Here is an 18,734-nt window from a genome sequence, read left to right on the forward strand (position 1 = left end):
CCCATACTGGAGTTAAACTGTAACTGCACTGCAGACACACTGCTTCAAACCATATGGCAATGGGAAATCACTGCACATGCACCTTGTAGCCAATGGCCAGTGCTGTTCCATAGTTGAGTTACACTGAAATTACTTTGTACACACTGCTCTGCACTAAACTGTAATGGAGGTACACTGCACATACATCTTGTACCCTGCAATTACACTTCAAATGTACTCCACTAAACTGGAGTTACTCTACTTATATTGCAGGTAAACTGCATAGTACTGAGCTATACTCAATTTAACCAGTGAATTTCATTGCAAATATAACCCTTAACACTGGGTTATTCTGTATTTACACTGCTCTGTATTTCATCTGAGTTAACTGTAATTACACTGTAGATATTGAGTTCCATAAGGGAATACACGGATACGTTCTCTTGAGTTCCTCTACAGTCGCTGGTGTCAGATCTCTAACCACCAAGCACTAAGGGCTTAAGGCCCGATTTATATGTTGGCGGTATAGATACTCTATTGAAACGGCGATGGGGTATACATTCCGCCTACATGAAAGTCTGCCCACCCAATTTAAATGTACGTTGGCCTTCGGTTTGACTACTCCGTCACCGCCATAGTTGAAACTCTCAGACGGCCCGAAGGAGTAGGGGCCATCAGCGATGGGTGGACATGTAGCCATTATTTTACAGTCTGTCACCACGAGGCAAACCCTGACAGTGAGGGACAGTAACATGTAAATAATCCTTCCCCTGCCTTGGGAGATGACTCTGATGGCAAGGGAGCATACATTTTTAGTTTTTTTGGGAAAGAAAATCCCTTATCAGGATTTTCTTTTTGAAAATAAATACATAACACAAATGACACAACCCTGCACCACACAGTAAGATGCATTGACAGGAACTGCCATCACTGCGTTTCCTGTCAATGCTTTATAAATGACCGCCTGCTTGGGGGTCATTTATAAATTTGAGAGGTGGCCTCTTCGTCATGGGAACAGAGTAATTTACTCCGTCCCAATGGTGGTTCAGCGTTTCCATCCGTGAACATAGAAATGTGGGCATAAGTTAATGTGACCCCATAATTAAAATTGTCAAATACTAAGCCACACTGGAGGTACATTACAGACACCTTGCTCAATTCATAACTACAGTTGCATTTTACTGTAAATGCATTGCAGACACGCTGCTCTGTTCTGCAATACACCATACCTACATTTTACAGTGCAATATACAGAGTTGCACCGCATTACACTGCAAAATTACTGTTCGGTAATGAACAATACTGGAGTTACACTGTAATGCACTGCTCAGTAAAGAAGTACACTGAATTTACACTCCTGATACACTGTTACATACTAAGCAATACTAAACATACTCTGCAATCACTTTACACTGTACTGTATTTTCACTGCAGGTATACTACTCGCTATGAGCTATACTGGAGTTGCAGTGAACTCACATTGCTCTTTACTACACCACACTGGAGTCCCACTGTAAATATGCTCAGATTCTCAGACCCATAATGAAGCTTAACTGTAATGACACTGCATGCACCCTGCTAGGTACTTAACTACAATGGGGCTACTCTTTAATTACACTGCAAACAAACTGTGTATCATTAAATTGCTTTAGAGTTACATTGTTTCGTTGAACAGGTGTACTGCTATGAACTATATTGGAGTCAAATTGCAGACACACCCCAGAAAGCTCAATACTGAAACACACTGGATTTTCACTGAAGATGTACACTACAGGGCCTATTCACAAAGGTAAACTTACTTCTGAGTAAATTTCACATGTAAATGTACTATTATATTGTGTAGTATATTTACTACTACGGGCTATTCATCTTTTGTAAGTGTAAATTTGCTGCAAAGTGTAGACTTACAATTCTCCACCCCTAGATTTCAAGGGGTGTAGCCTAATTTACAAATATAATGTTACTACTGTTCATTTTTCACACAAAGACAGAGGTTTGCCCCACCTGGGTGGAGATTTCTCAATTATAAAATATAGCAAAAGTAAAAACGTTCATTAAACTTAAAAATTAGTTTGAACATTGTTTTGATAAATTGAAGTAAATTCACTTCATATATTTATTTCCCAGGTATAACCAAGTTAAAACATCTACTGCAATATTTACTAAATTGTACATTACATATTTCATTATTTTAAAATGTAATTAAAGATATTACATTTAAATCATTTTCAAAAATGTTATTTTGAAAAAATACTCACCTAAAGTAAAATGGTTATGTTTGTTTATTATGTAGTAAAATTATCAAATAAAAATATGAAGCTACATATTTTCTTTACATTACAAAAAGGTTATTCAAATATTGTGAAATAAGCTGGACCAGCAGTGATCTCTACACCTTGGGAGGAACCAGCTTTATGATGGTTCCTGTCAACATAGAAACAGTTTGGAGGATGACTGGCATTAGTTTTGGCAGTTATACAACACTCTATTAGATAATTCTTTGTTTTTAGAAAACAATCTGTCAAAGTGGGTGCTTGTTACCAAGAACCAAAAAACGAATGGCCTCCACCCCCAGGAGGTTTTTTTCCTTGGAAAGTTATTACTTCTTTTTGTGTCCCTCTATGCCATATTGTATCTGGCAATGACAGACAGAAAACAAGGAAATCACACATTCCACCCTAAATAGACTCCAATGGCCCACACTGTGTCAGGATGTCAGTGGAAACTTTCCACTGGCAGACTCAAATGGCCTCCATTGACCGAAAGGTGGTGGTCGTCTCAATCCTATATAAGGCAGGAGGATCATCAGTTTGGCAGACAGGATACTCCATTGCATTTGCGACTGATAACTCTGTCGACCAAACTTTAAATCGGCCCATGTCTTTTGTATGTACAAAGAAATCATGTGGACCACGGGGTGAAAAATAAATAATTTACTAAGGTATAAAGATCACCCTACAGTAGCAGATCTATTTAAAGCAGGTGCTGGTATATCTCACTTGGCTAGGTCGCATCAATGCGGTAAAAATGGCTGTACTTTCACGCATCTCTTCCAGGGGCTCCCGATTGAAGTAGATAGAACATTTTTCTTTGTAGCCTGCTCAATGATAATAAATTTCATTTGGCAGGGCCGTAGAGCCCTACTCCCCCACAAACGTCTGATGATTCCCAGGGAGGCAGGTGGCCTAGCATTGCCAGACTTGCTATCTTACTATAGAGCAGCCCAACTCTGAGTTATATCAGAATGGTCCCTTAAAGAATCCGATAAACATTGGCTGCATATGGAGAAGGTGGTAGTGGCAGAATGATTTGGAATGTCCTGTGGAAGCTTAGATGCCACCGTCCACACAATGCCTATCCAAACATTCCCAGCACCGCCATGTTAAAAGTGAGGGATGCGGTAACAGATCACGTGGGTTGACAAACCTTCCCACTATATACACACCTATCCACTGCAACACAGCTTTCCAGCCAGCACTCACTCCAGGTCCATTTGCCGTTTGGCGAGAGAGAGGGTGCTTAACGGTCTCTGAACAATTTCATGGATGGGACATCCTGACATTCGAGAACTGCTGCCATAATTTCAACTTGTCTGCATCAGAAATGTATCCTATTACTCAACTAAAACACTGGGTGTTACAGCCACCATCATGACTAGCTGCCACTAGATAATTACTTGCTATAGAGTGTTTTCTATGGACAGCTGGGGCAACTAGGTGTTGTATTTCATTCTTATATACACTCCTAATGTCCACCAGCTCCACCCCTACTCCTCGTCACATTTTCTTATGGGAGCAGTCACTAGGGATCAACATCGAAGCCAAGCAATGGCGCACGCTATACCATGAGATTTCTCGCTTTAATCGCTCCATGGGTCTACGTAAAGCACACTACAAAGTCCTCTCTGACTGGTACCTACACCCAGAGAAACTCTGGAAAATTCTCCCAAATACATCAGACTGATGCCGGAGAGGGGTGTGGACTGTTGGGAGACTTTCTGCATGTCTGGTGGGCCTGTCCAACCATACAGCCTTACTGTACCAATATCCCAGGGCAAATAAAAGAAATATTGGATTACCTAATCGCCTCCAGGCTTTTCGCTGCTCTCTATAAATCTAAAAATCAAATCAAATCAAATCAAATCTGTACCCAGGAGTTTGTTCTCTTGGGCTTCCAAGATCCTGCCCTCAAGCGACAAACTCTGGGAGATCATTCAATGCTGTGTCTTTGCTTGGTTGCGGCTAAGATAACCCGCAGCATGGTAAAAAGCCAAGGCCCTTTACATGTCCCAATGGCATATTCGACTTATGCAAGCCCTTACAATGGAACCTATGGTTGACATTCTAGCTGATACTTGGAAATGTTTTGATTATGTATGGGGACCCCTGGTACAATTCCTTTCACGGGGATTCCTGCTCTTCTCCTGCTACACCCACACAAGGGCACTTCGTGATATAATAATTCCCACTGCTATGTTAACTTTGACATGTGCTGGATCATGTCAAGCAATTACATCCCCCACACACAAGACCGGAACCCTACTCGATACTTACCATATCCACTACTTCCCCCATGCCTATTGCAATATATTTTTTATTTTTTCCTTATACAATTTGTTTGTGTTCATAGGTCTCTTATCTAAAGAAAAGGGTGCTTCCAGTATTCACTAATGCATTACTTGATAATTGTTGGTGTACCATTCATTGCTTTATGTATTTTGGATTGTAACCGTCAATTACATATGGTGATCTGAAACTCCTATTAGCTTCTGATTCAATGGTGGCTTGATGTAATACTGACATTCTCTTGTAAAACATTTTGCCTTTAAAAACCAATAAAAAAAGTTTGTTAAAAAAGAAAACGAACGGGGGGCATGGCCGAGGCGGCGTACATGGCGGACGCAGCCTGAGAGAGCTCCGTCCCGCCAAGCTCTTATCCTGCAGATATCCTCTGGTTCCCCTGCCCGAAATCAGCCCGGACTGACAGATTCGCCTACCAGACACGGCGGCGGAGCAGCGGTGACCGATTGAGGGCTGCAGGGGCTTGCTGCGCGGTGTCCTGGGCCCCGGCGTGGAGGGGCCTGTGCCCACGGGTGAGGCCGGGGCTCTCGTCCGCGAACAAACGGACCGGAAGTGAGATGCGGCCGGCGAGCCGTGGAGGAAGGAGCCGGACCTGGTCACATCGATTACAGAGGCAGCGGCGGAGGAGGTACCTGGGTCGCGCATCGGGGGGGCAGTGGACGATCAACTGGAGGCCCCCGCCCCACGCAATCACCAGGCTTACGGGCCGAATCGGCGGCTGGGCAGGCTGCCGCGGGGCTGCGGCGGCCGCTCTTTGAAGCGGTGAAGAGCCCCCTCCGTTCTCCCCTGGAGGCGCGATTTGGCTTCCCCCCCCTCCGAGTACCTTCTCCTGTGGCAGGGTGGAGTTCTGTGGTGCTGCTCGAGTGGGGGGGGGTGTGAGACACTTGGCAAAGGGGCATTGAACCAGCGTTTTCCCCCCAGTGGTGCACGGTACTTTTGAAAAAAAAAAACGCCACCCCCCCGCCCCCCGCCACAGACCTGCTGCGGGGCCACGGGACGGATCCCGCTACACAGTGGGGGAGACGGGGACCTGGCGACATACTGCCCTGCGGTGCACTGGTCCCGTGGGGGCTAAAGCCGGCCTTGGTGGAGTGGGACTGCAGGCCAGTGGTGCCCTGCGGAGCAACACCCGTGGAATCGATTCTGACGTGGGCTCACTGGCTGGAGGCTGGAAAGAGACACACCTGGTGATGGTGTGGTCGGAACGCAGGGGTGTGGTGCCCAAGGCAGTGGTGAGTCTCGGCCAAGGAGGGGCCTCTTGCATATTGTCAGCCCTATAGTTCACAGTTTGGGCCTCATCTTTGCATTTCCTGGCCGCCATGACGAGGGGAGGAAATAGCGGCCACTCCTCCAAACAGGGCACCATAGACAAATTTACAGGCCCGCCGGGGGGGGCCGGAGCGGCTGGGGGTCCCCCTGCGCCGGTCCCGGACAATGCTACCCTCATGGCGGCGATAACGCAATCCCGGGACATGTTGGATGCCAAAATTGGAGCGGTCGGGGCGGACGTAACGCTGCTGCGCCAGGACCTGCGCAACGCAGTGGCCCGCATATCGGAGGCCGAACGAGGATCACTGGGGTGGAGGACGATGTTGCGACCCTCAAGAAGAAGGTGGCTAACATGGAGGGCATCCAGAGGGGCCTTACTCTGAGGGCAGAGGACGCGGAAGGGCGCGCCCGACGGAATAACCTACGTTTTGTGGGTTTTCCAGAAGATTGCGAGAAGGGTGACATGGAGGCCTTCCTGACCACGTGGATAGAAAGTTGGATGCCGCCAGAATCATTATCGCGCTGCTTTATCGTCGAACGGGCACACAGGGCGCTAACACAGAAGCCACCGGTAGGAGAACGCCCTAGGCCAGTGATAGCCAAACTCCTGAACTATCACGACCGCGACATGATTCTGCGCCAAGCTTGTCCGAAGGACCCTCTGCTCTATGACAACCATAAGATCCTAATTTTTCCGGACTACACCAAGCTAGTGCAGAAGCAGCGCCAATCCTTCACTGAAGCTAAAGCGAAGCTGCGAGGTCTGCACATTCAATACGCCCTGCTCTATCCGGCCCGCCTGCGGGTGGTGTTCCAATCCAGGACTCTGTTCTTCAATACCCCGGAGGAGGTCTTCGCCTGGACTGACGAGACAGTCCGCATTCGAGTGCACACCCCCCCCCCCCGGGTTGGGACTCGGACTCCTCCACGGCCGGGCCCCCTTGGACTCCGCGGAGGTCGCGCAGCAGAAGTAATTGGAGGTCCCGCACAAAGAACAACTCATCCGCAGGGGACTTGGCAGCGGTGACTACTGGGGCTCCAGGCTCTCAGGATCCGGCGTCTTAGCTTCCACAACGCCAGGCGAGGGCTCTATTGCGCTTAATGGGGAGTTGACTTGCTCCCCCCTTTTGTGAACAGCTGTGGCAGATCGAAGCCAAGACATCCTTGTACAAGTAACTTTACAGTTTTGGGACTCGGGTGGGGGGACTGCTTACGGAGGGCGGACTTGGCCCCTCTGTTGGTTTAGTTGTTAAGGGGTTCTGGGTTGCGATGGGGGTCAATTGGTGGGGTCGGCTGTCTGTCTCAAGTTGGGGGCGGGAGCTGAGCTTCACCGCGACAGGTACTTCATTGTTCATTGAGGTATGGGGTGGGGGCGGGAGGGGAGTTGTGGGATGTTGACTACAGTTGGGGTAGGGGGGTCAGGGACTGAGGGAGGAGGGGGGGTGGAGGGGTCCTGCTCACGATTGTCTCGAAAGATGCTGCTGTGGTGTTCACATTTGCTAAGCCTCTTGCCTGCTGTACGAATTCACCGGCGCTTAGATGGGGGCTGAAAACCCGAGGCGGGCGCAACTAGGTGCCCTCATGAGAGTGATGAGCTGGAATGTGAGGGGTGTGCTTGACAAGATTAAGCGGGGAGCGGTGTTGCGACAGGGGAAGAAAGAGAATGTCGATGTCATGATGCTGCAAGAAACACACCTCATGGGTAACAAAGCACTGAGCCTACAGAGATATGGTTATGACCAGGTTTACCATGCGGGCTTTGGGAGGGGTTCTAGGGGGGGGGGCTTTGCTGATACATCGTAGGCTGGCTTTTTCACACACCAAACACTGGATAGACCCCCAGGGCAGGTATGTCTTTGTACATGGGATGGTCGGCTCAGACTCCGTGGTCCTAGGGAGCGTCTATGCTCCACCCCCGCTGCAGTGGGCCCTTATCGAAAAACTCTTCACAATATGGGCGGAGATACCTGAGAGTCTTGCGGTGATTGGGGGAGACTGGAACAATGTCATGCAGTGTCGGCTTGATCGCCTCAGACTTAGGGGAGATCCCGCTGTTGATACCCCCACTAAATTGTACGACATGGTAAATAGTTTGAACTGGGTAGACTCATGGCGATATCTCCATCCGCACAAGAGGGAATATTCTTACGTCTCAGCGGTCCACCGCTCCTTTTCGTGACTAGATTACGTATTTGTTCCTGCGGCGGTTATCTCCAGAGTAGTCTCAGCGGCTATTTGGCCGCGGGGACTGTCAGACCACTCCCCTGTAGTTGTTGAGGTCGCCCTCGGCAGGGTGAGTCGCCCGTTCCGGTGGAGACTCTCCGCCTGGCATTTGCAGCGAGAGGAGTATCAACAACATTTAGAAGTGGCTATTGCCCAGTACTGGGAGGACAATCTGGGCTCGGTCTCTGATCCACGGGCGGTTTGGGAGGCTATGAAGCCCACGCTGCGCGGGGTGGACATAACCTGGTGTGCGGCAGCACAGCGCAAACGACGGGAGGAATTGGTGCGGGCGGCGGCGGAGGTGGAGCGGTTCGAAACTCAATGTGGGGTGGCAAACCGCTTGGAAGACGTAGGGCAACTGTTGCTGGCGCAACAGACGTACGCCTCTCTCCAGCTAGACGAGGCCCGCAAGATCTGGCTGGCGACCAGGAGTAGGATTTATCAATGGGGCGACAAGTTCAGCACCATGCTTCATAGGCTCTGCCAGAGGGTGTTTCAGGCACAGGACTTGCCGGGTCTTCGAGATGATACCGGGGCCTCCATTACGGCTCCCAAGTTGCTTGCGGACAGTTTCGCTGGCTACTTTGCAGCGCAGTGTGCCCCGAGGGACCTTCTCTCGGCCCTTGACGTTGATAAATTTATAGCTGATCTCCCGCCCCGTGCGCTCTCTGATGAAGTGCGAGAGCTCCTTGAGGCCCCGCTTTCGGCAGATGAATTGGGCACGGCATTGGGGGAACTTAATACTGGTAAGGCTCCCGGGCCCAATGGTTTCCAGAGTGAGTTCTTTAAACGCTACCATCTACAGTTGGGCCCGCGCGGGAGGAGGGCCTACTGCCGGCAGACTGGAGGCATGCAGAGATTGTTGTCTTCTGTAAACCCGGCCGCCCCCCGGAGCGCCACGAGTCCTATCAGCCAATCTCACTCCTAAACATAGAGGCCAAAATACTTGCTAAAGCACACGCGAATTGCCTTCTTCCCTATATAACAGAGTTGGTCCATCCAGATCAGGCCGGATTCATGCCCCGCAGGGCGACGAGACACAATATTAGGTGAGCCCATGTAGCTGTGGAAGCGATGAGTAAGACCGGGAGCCAAGCGGCGCTGCTGCTAGCTGATATCGACAGAGCCTTCGATTCCCTGAGCTGGAACTACTTATTTGCCCTCCTTCCGCGCCTCAACTTGGGGCCCCACTTTCTGTCTTATGTTAAGCTTCTCTATACCGATCTGACGGCCTCTGTGAGGGTGGCAGGGGAGGTATCGGCCGCCTTCCCGGTAGGACGTGGCACCCGACGGGGTGCCCCCTCTCGCCTTATTTGTTTGCTCTGGCAATGGAGCCGTTGGCGGCGTGGGTCCGGATTGATGCACAGCTGACGGGGTTTGAGTGGCAGGCGGGACCGTCGGACAGAATCGTGCTTTATGCTGATGATGTCCTGTTCTTCCTTACCAATGTGAATCGCTCTGGGCCACGGGTCCTGGACATTATGAGAATCTTTGGCGAGGTCTCCGGGCTCTGCTTGAAACCGCAGAAATCCACTTTGTGGACTTTGGGTAGCCACTTCGAAGTTGGGTCGTGGGCCTCGACTTTGCAGCGAGCCGTCGGGGGCCTCAAATATTTGGGAGTGTTCCTGACGACTGTGCCGACCATAGCTTGGGAGCGCAACATGGTTCCTGTGTGGGACAAAGTGCAACAGGAAATGAAATGCGGGTCCCGCATGCCTCTTAATATTTATGGAAGGTCAGCCATCTTCAAGATGGTGGCCCTCCCCAGAATGTTATACCAACTACAGAACCACCCATTCCCGATTCCGCCGCAGTGGTTCCGGCTGGTCAACTCGGCTCTTGGTCGCTTTTTGTGGGCCGGTGGCGCGGCTAGGGTAGCGCTGCGAACCTGCTTTCTATCCACATATTGCGGAGGGTTAGCGACTTCGGATATTCTGTCGTATTACCAGGCTTCGCATCTGGTGGTCCTGAATGACTGGTGGTACTGTGACGGGGGGGACCCGGCGTATGCCCTGGAGCGCTTCCTGATGGAGCCTGATCCCCTTCACACGGTCTTATACTCATCCCAGCTGCGTAAGAGGCTGCCTAGTGTAACGCAAGTGGTGTTCCAGATATGGCGGCAGGCGCTGCGCCGCATGGGATGGTGGGGTAAGTTGACTGGGGAGACCCCGCTCTGGCATAACGGGCAACTGCTGGCTCTGATGTCCCTTTCAGGATTCAAGAGTTGGGACTTGATAGGAATTTCCACCCTGGGCCAGGTCCTTAGAGGCACCACGCTTAAGTCCTTTCAGGATCTTAGTGCAGAATTTGATATGCCCCGCACCCAGTTTTTTTCGCTACCTGCAGTTTAGACATGCTTTGGCTCCTGCGCTGGAGGGCTTGGCCACGCTACCCGAATTCAGCCCGATAGAAGCAAAAGTCTTTATGGGGGACTTGGAGGAACATAAAATTTCCAAAATATACCAAACATTAGTGACACACTGCTCATCGGACCTACAGCCTCTAAGAGAGCGATGGGAACGAGACGTGGGAGAACTGGAGGAGGAGGACTGGCGGGAGGCTCTGGAGTCCCCCAGGGGAGCAGCAATAGCAAATCGTCTACGGCTCATACAATTCAAATACTTGCACCGTACATACTACACCAGAGAGAGATTGTGGAAGGCAGGGTTGATTGAGTCCCCGGCGTGCTTGCGATGCGGTCATGAGGTTGGTACCCTGTTGCATACAGTGTGGGAATGTGGTGGACTGGCGCGGTTCTGGAAGGGTGTGTGGGATTGTTTGTCGGAGGTGCTGGGGTGGGAGCTCCCTCGCACGGCGAAATTAGGCCTGCTCCATGTGCTTGAAGGGGTAGGTGGGAATGTGTACAAGCGGCACTGGTTATTATTGGGACTCACGCTGGCCAAACGTGATGTGGCCCAGGCCTGGAAGGAACCTGGGGCTCCTAAGGTGGTCGGGTGGAAAAAAGGCATGGACTTCTGCATGGGACTGGAGAGGCCGGTGTTCGAGGCCAGGGGCTGTCCCACAAAACACTATAAGATATGGAAGAGGTGGGCGGACTACAGGGGATTGTGGCTCGAGCCCCTGCCGCCGCCACGGAGCGAGGAGGGGCAGATGTAGGGGGCATATTGAGGCTTGATTCTTTTTATGTTGGATTGTATGCTCTTCAGAGCAGTGTTGGGAGGCGGAATGTTGCAGGACCGGGAGGGGGGGGGGGGGTGGCCGGGTAGTTAGGGGGGGGAGGGGAAGGGCACTGTTTCATTAAATGTATCGCATAACATGACCCATGATTGTCGTCGCAGTCCCTCCGGGGTTCGGAGCGCTGTAGATGTTTATCTCTGCGATTCAATAAAACCAGTTTTGAAAAAAAAAAGAGAAAAAAGAAAACGAACAGGCATTGGCAGAGCGAATAAATCTTGCTTTAATGTGCCAACATGTGTGACCATAGTTATTAACAAAATGTGTTCACATTAGTTGCATGCACAAATTCAGTTTCTCACGTTAAAGGCTGCCCTTCTGGCTTTGCCAATGCTGGAAAAAATGTAAATAAGGATTGCTTTCTTCATAGAAAACTTATTCGAGATAAAGTATTGAATGATAAAACAGTGTGATTGAGTGTATTTTGCAGGTGTAAAATAGCCCCTCGTTTATTTTAGTGGGATGGCGGCACAATACACCAAAAAGACAATAGCATGAGGTGAGAAAGTAATACTCCCCAAGGTGCAGTCAAAGCCCACTCTTTAGATATTTTAAAAAACTATTACCAGTACGTCTGCAGCCAGCTATGAAGTAAATCCAGACCTAAAATGAGAATCCTTTGAATTTATCTAAACAATTATAATATGAGAAATGTATTTTCTGACAAAAATATGTTCACTATTATATTTCTTTGTGTCGATAAATTTTATTGTCAAAATCTGTGATTTAAAATCTTTAACGGAAGTGCACAAATGAAATTTAAATAGCCAGCCAGGATTTATTAAAAGGTTGCGTAAGACACTTACAACTATGTGAAGAAATTATTTTAATAAAATGTGCATTATTATGTAAGACATTGATATAGATTCATTGAATAAACAAGTAAATATTTTAGCACTTGCATGCGATAAGCAAATTACTTAGGATTCCACTGAACACATGTGGAAATACTTTACAAATGGTGTACAGCAGTCTTCAAATTTAATAAAATAATAAATTCTTTAAAGAAAAGTCTACCAAACAATTTTCAAAGGTTTGATCAGCTTTTGCACAATTTCCTACAAAGTGCAAGTCTTTATAAATCTGCATTGGTTTATTTTTAAAACTAATCATTATTTTAAAATGTTTTTTTAAAGTGCAAGTAAGTTAACATCTGATGGTAGTACATGCTGTCATAGTTACTTAATATTTTTATGTGTTACTTGCCACTTTCAAAGTAAAAATAATATATAGTAAATGGAAAATATCTTTCGAAAGTATACAGATTTGGTATGAAAAAAATGTTAATTTACCATTCAGTAGTATTCATTCTTTTTTAAAACATCCATAAAAGTTTCTAGAATTGTCTTGAATATTTTTTTAAATTGCTAATTGTAGAATTTTGTCTCAGTGAAGGTACTTCCCATTTGAGTCCACCTGTTACATTTTCTGTAAAAGCGGTCATCATCCTCCCGTGCCTGTATTGAACAACTTGTACTACAAGACTTGGGTGATGTGGAAATTTCACAAGAAAAATATTTACTGAAGTTTTTAAAGTGAATGAATCAGAGGAAACGCCTACCCTCAGAATCCTACACCATCCCCTATACCCTGGATCTGTCCAATGGTAACGAAGGATGAAACACTCACGTTTTCTGTTTCTTCGGGGCTAGCAGGGCCACAGCCAGAGTGACGATGATACACAGTTCCACAGTGGCACAAGACGCAAAGACTACTTTCAGGAAGTCCCAGTTTCGAATGTGGGCAGCAGCCCCAGCTTCACAAAGGGCGCTGATGTCTGCCTCTGTCAGACAGGGGGGGACAAGAGTGTAGTCAAGTGAACATGTATAACATTCAGAGGAGTAAAGCTGGCTGAAAGGACTAGGGCAACAGTTACATCCTAAGAACCAGGGATAAAGGAGCTTGTAGGGTAGCATGACTGGTGACACCGCACCGGGCGCTGACTTTAGGGGTGGAGGTGCGATGTTTTCAAACATATTGTGGAATTAAAAGCACCTGCTGCAGCATTCCTTGCCTCCAGCAATTTCCAAGCAACAATAAAAATGTCACGATAACTCTGGTGATTGATGGACCTGCTGGAGAGAGATAACTTTTGTCTAGTGGCAGTTTTGACTCATCATAAAGTAGCGCAGAGGATTAATATGCTTGCCTCAAAGCACACATAGCATGCAGATCACAGGAGTAAATATGATGTCAATAGTTCAGTGGGGTACTGATTTTGCAGGGGAGATCCTTTTGTTACTTTCAATTAATAAATTAAAATCCTAAGTTCCTAACATAGAACAGTGAGCTATTAAATGTCATCAAAGAGCTGCATGCAAACTGCAAGGTATAAATAAGAGCATTGTGATTTTCTCTCCAGTCTTTCATTATCCTAATTTTGCAAAAATGGTTCATTTGGGTAAAATCAATTCTTATGAATGAAGACAACCCCTGACCATGGTGGTACGTTTTAAATTAGGAGTTTGTGCTTTTCTAGATCAACTCACCTTAAATTATACTGTCCACCAATACAGATGACATGTGACTCCTATACCATGTGATCATCTTTCTTATGTAACATTTCATATACACTGATTTACATACATGTGAATCGTTGTCTCTATGCAACTTGTGTGTGATGTAAAGTGCTCTGACACCCTACACAGGTACGAGTAGCGCTATAAAACAAAAGAAAAGCATGCGAGAGAGAGAGTGGTTATGGAGACGTGAGGGGCTCTGTTCAATGGTGGCAGTGAGATAATTCATGGAGAAGGTGGTGATTGGAGGGTGCCACCAAACATAGTCGCATGGGGCACCACCAGCGCTAAAACCAGCCCTGCTTGTGGCAGCAAAATATCACCCGCAGGTAGCAACCATTTTGAAAGTGAGGCGAAGGAGGTAGCAGTAAAACAGTAACATCTTTGTAACTAAGTGTAGGTGACCCTAGATAAGGGGAAGGAAGAAGCATCAGGAGGCAAATTGATCACAAGAGGAAAATAAAATAGCATTGGCAAAGCCAACAGGTCTTGCTCTTTTTAAGAAGCAATGCATCTGCATTTTTCCATGTCCCAATGCAGGTTGCAACACCCTAGGCTATTACTGGAGGTACTTCTAGTTAGACAGTTGTGTAGCAGGCTTCGGTACCCTAGGCTTTTACTAGGGGTCCCATGAGAATCGCAAGCCATTTTTCCAGAAACCACCATCTCAGGGCAGGTCTAAAGTCCATGCACTGCAGAGGTGGTATGAAGCGAGACATGGTAGAGTAGAGATGGCAGGAATGGAAGGTAACTTACGTATAGTAAGTTAGGTGTTATAGGTATGGTAGATTATGTATATCATGTTAGCTATCCTATATACCGCTGGTACTCATAGTACGGGCCGCCTGCGGCCCGGCACGTGTTCACTGGTGGTCCGGGGACCTTGCCTTGCAGTTTCCACAGCCGGCAGTAAACACAGAAGATGACTGCAGGAGCATGCGTAGTGAATACGTAATAAATAGGCATTCATTACGTATGCTGGTGCGGCCATCTTCTGTGTTGACTGCCGGCCTCCGTGACGGCAGGGCACCTTCAGAAAGCTTCCCAAAAAGCTCTTTAATAGTCAGCTGTAAGCGCTTTCCCAGCTGACTTTTAAAAGGGCGTTTTGGGAAGCTTCCTGTTTGGACAGAGACAGATAGAGGTGACAGATAGAGGCATTGAGACAAATAGAGACACAGAGACAGAGATAGAAATAGACAGAGGCAGACAGAGATAGAGACAGGGACAGGCAGATAGAGACAAGAATAGACAAAGACAGGGACAGACAGAGACAGGGACAGATTGAGACAGAGCCAGATAGAGACCGGGACAGACAGAGACAGAGACAGATAGAGGCAGGGATAGCTCGAGACAGATAGAGATAGACAGAGACAGATAGAGACAGGGAGGAACAGATAGAGGCAGGGAGAGACAGGTAGAAACAGATAGAGGCAGACACAAGGATAGACAGAGAAAGGGAAAGAAAGGGACAGATAGAGACAGGGACAAACAGAGACAGATAGAGGTAGAGATAAATGTAATGTAAATACCAATTTATAACGCGCGACAATCGCTCCAAGGAGCATCTAGGCGCCCAGAAAGGACCACCAGCTGTTAGGTAGTTCCTATGCTTACTTGACCGAGACCCGAATTACACTAGGCTTTTGGCAGTCGTATCTTGTAAATAGGGGCAGAGATAGTTAGAGGCAGAGACAGATAGATGGGGATACAGATAGAGACAGAGACAGAGATAGAGACAGATAGAGAGAGGCAGATAGAGGCAGATACAAATAGAGACAGGTAGAAGCAGAGACAGGTAGAGGCAGAGACAGATAGAGGCAGAGACAGATGGAGACAGGGACAGACAGAGACAGATAGAGGCAGACCGACAGAGGAAGAGACAGACAGATAGAGGCAGAGACAGACAGAGACATAGACAGATGGTGACAGGGACAGACAGACAGCTAGAGGCAGAGACAGATAGAGGCAGAGACAGATGGAAGCAAAAACAGATAGAGGCAGATAGAGGCAGAGACAGACAGTGATAGAGACAGAGATAGAGACAGGAACAGACAGAGGCAGAGACAGATAGAGGCAGAGACAAACAGAGATAGAGATAGAGACAGATAGACACAGGGACAGACAGAGACAGCGAGAGACAGAGACAGATAGAGACAGGGCCAGACAGAGGGAGGAGGGAGACAGGCAGAGGGAGAGAGAAGTAGGGAGGCAGAGGGAGAGAGAGGGAGTGAGACCGAGGGGGGAGTGAGACAGAGAGGGAGGGAGACAGAGAGAAGGGAAACAGACAGATGGAGACAGACAGAGGGAGACAGACCGAGGAGACAGAGGGAGATAGAGGGAGGGAGAGGGAGAGAGAGAGACAGACAGAGAGAGAGAGAGAGGGAGGGAGACAGAGGGAGACGGAGAGAGAGAGAGGGAGACAGAGAGAGAGAGAGAGAGAGAGAGAGAGAGAGAGAGAAGTGTGTATGTTGAGTATGGTGGCTCAGTGGACGAATCAGTCCACTGCAGGGGCCTGTGTTCAACCTCACAGTCCCAGTTTTTTATGCTCTAGCCCCACCCCCACCCCCACTGACCCCACCCCCACTGGTGCAGCCCTTGGCCACAAACCACACTAAATTTGGCTACCGAGAGAAAGTTTGTGAGTACCCATTCTGAGGTTCCGTGACGATTCGAACCCGTGTTTTCGACATCGTCGTAAACCCATAATTTCGGTACCAGTGAACCGTAAATGATCCATATAGTATATCCTGGTGTTTTCGCTATGCTACGAGCAAGAGCACTCTTGTTATGGGCACGTTTCCGGTACACCGATGGCATCCATTCTAGAATATGACATCCATCTTGTATTCTTGCCCTCACATAGTCAATGAACAAACAGTGACCTCTGATCAATTCATTTCGCTCAAAGGACACGTAGGCTTTAGCCGGCATTTCACCTTGCTAATGACACGTACACCTTAAGTCAGAAACGCATATGTTATGGTAGGTAAAGTACTATAGGTGAGGTAGCTACATATGTGTGGCTGTTTTGTAAGTTTGTGGTAGGTGTGGAATGTTGGGTGAAGTAGGTAGGGATAAAGTATGTAAGAAGGTATGGTAGGTTAGTATGTATGGTCAATAGATATGGTATCTTGGTTTAGTAAGTACAGTAGGTAGGTACTGAAGAAATGGTATATGTTAGTTATGGTACGTAAGGTAGGTTAAATACGGTAGGTAGATACAGCATGTATTATTATTATTAATATGTTTGAGCTTGTAAAGCGCACTATTACCCGGAGGTTTCCTGGCGCTGTGTAACGCTGGGGAACCCGTCCTGGCTTTCCCTGTGGGATGGTCCCTGCTGGGAGTCCCCAAGGTGGAGCCATGCATGCCCGGCGTTGGAGGGGCCGTTGTGGAGATTAGGCAAGCTGATGCCCAGAGTTGCCGAATGGGGCCCCTGATTAGAGTAGGCACCGAAGTGAGAATTATCGAGTCTGCTGACCAAAGTCCACGACCCTGCCGTGTCGGGAATTGAACCCTGGTCCCGGCCGACTTCTGCTCCCGGGTCTGCCACCTCTAACCAGGGAGCCACACCACTCCATACTTACAAATGAATGGCAGTTATGTTTGGTAAAGTAGGTACGGCTTGATAGATATGGCAGAAAATATAAATCAGGTTAAGTACAGTAGGTAGGTTGGGTATTATAGATTAGGTATAGCAGGTAGACATGGAAGGTAAGTACGGTAGGTGGGTATGGAAGTAAGGTAAAAGTGATACGTTAGATATGGTAGGCTGGTATGGTAAATTCAGTATGATAGGTTAGGAATGAGACGAGGTTAGATTCTGGAGGTACACGTGGATGGTACGAAGGGTAGGCAGGCAGGTACAGTAGATACCTGCCTGCCTACAGGAAAGTTTGATATGGTGGGTTAGGCACGGCCGGTAGATTAGGTATGACTGGGTAGATATGAAAGGCAGGTTTGGAGGTTAGTATAGGTAAAGTAGGGTAAATAGGTAGGAACTGTAACTAGGGTTGATACCTATGTTTGAAAGGTAGACATGATAAGTTACATATCGTAGGTTAATGTTGTGATTGGCAGTAGCGCAAGAAACAAGAACACCACTAACCTTTTCCTGGGGCCAAGCAGAGACGATGTCTGATGCTAAGTCCCTTAATTCCTCCTAGCACGACCCCCAGCAGAGAATTCTAAATACTCTGCCTGACTTCGTGCCCCGGGGGGAAAAAAGGGAAAAGAGGAAGATGTTGTATTCACGAGAATCCTCACAGGGACGTGGTTAACACTCTTGGCTGGGTCTAGTATACCTTCAAGGCTGCAGGTAGGGTGACAAAACACACTATTACTCATATGATCAAGGAAGCTCTGCTCACTGTATTGTATACGTGCCTTTCTTCCACTCACCAAGATTCCTCAATTCCCAACGATATATGGAAGTATTGATACTAGCTTCCAATCCTTAAATAACTTCCAGTGTAGACCCAGTCTTTTTTAGAGGGAATGTTTGAAAACGAACAAGTCCCAGAATGAAACTTCAGGAAGCACATACAACAAGGACTTCATTAGCTTACGAGTCTCATAAAGAAAAGAACGTTTCTTTTCTCTTGTTTCTTCGTGTTGTTATCGACACAACACAGAGACTAAAACAGCCACAAACATTTTCTTTGCATCCGGAAAGGAAATAGTGTCCTTGCACTTTAAGAATTGTATATCCAAAAAGAAGAGAGCAGGCGGTTTTCCGAAGTTCTGCACCTGCTTTGCTCTCCACAAAAAACCCTCTCTCGAACTATTAGCGTTCACCCTGAACGCGTCCGTAACCCGGTCGCGTTACAGGATCAAAACGCTTTTCTTTTCTCGCTGGCTGCCAGAAGCGTCTCTGCACTTCTAAACAGACGCCGCTGCTTCTCTGACTAACGAAGCGTAAACAAGTATTCAGTGTCAGGGATTAATGTTCACTTATGAAAAAGGCGAG

General features: G+C 47.7%; 1 protein-coding gene across 1 annotated transcript in view; it reads right to left on the reverse strand.

Moving 5' to 3' along the window:
* LOC147717865 (uncharacterized) overlaps positions 1-18,734 on the reverse strand; it is a 77,788-nt gene that overhangs the window by 35,397 nt on the left and 23,657 nt on the right. Inside the window, exon 4 of the mRNA XM_086920575.1 lies at positions 12,876-13,029. Coding sequence (XP_086776701.1) covers positions 12,876-13,029 — 154 coding nt within the window. The remainder of the gene's footprint in view (positions 1-12,875; positions 13,030-18,734) is intronic.

The sequence above is a fragment of the Lissotriton vulgaris genome, chromosome 5 (assembly GCF_964263255.1).
Source record: "Lissotriton vulgaris chromosome 5, aLisVul1.2, whole genome shotgun sequence".
Lineage (NCBI taxonomy): Eukaryota > Metazoa > Chordata > Amphibia > Caudata > Salamandridae > Lissotriton > Lissotriton vulgaris.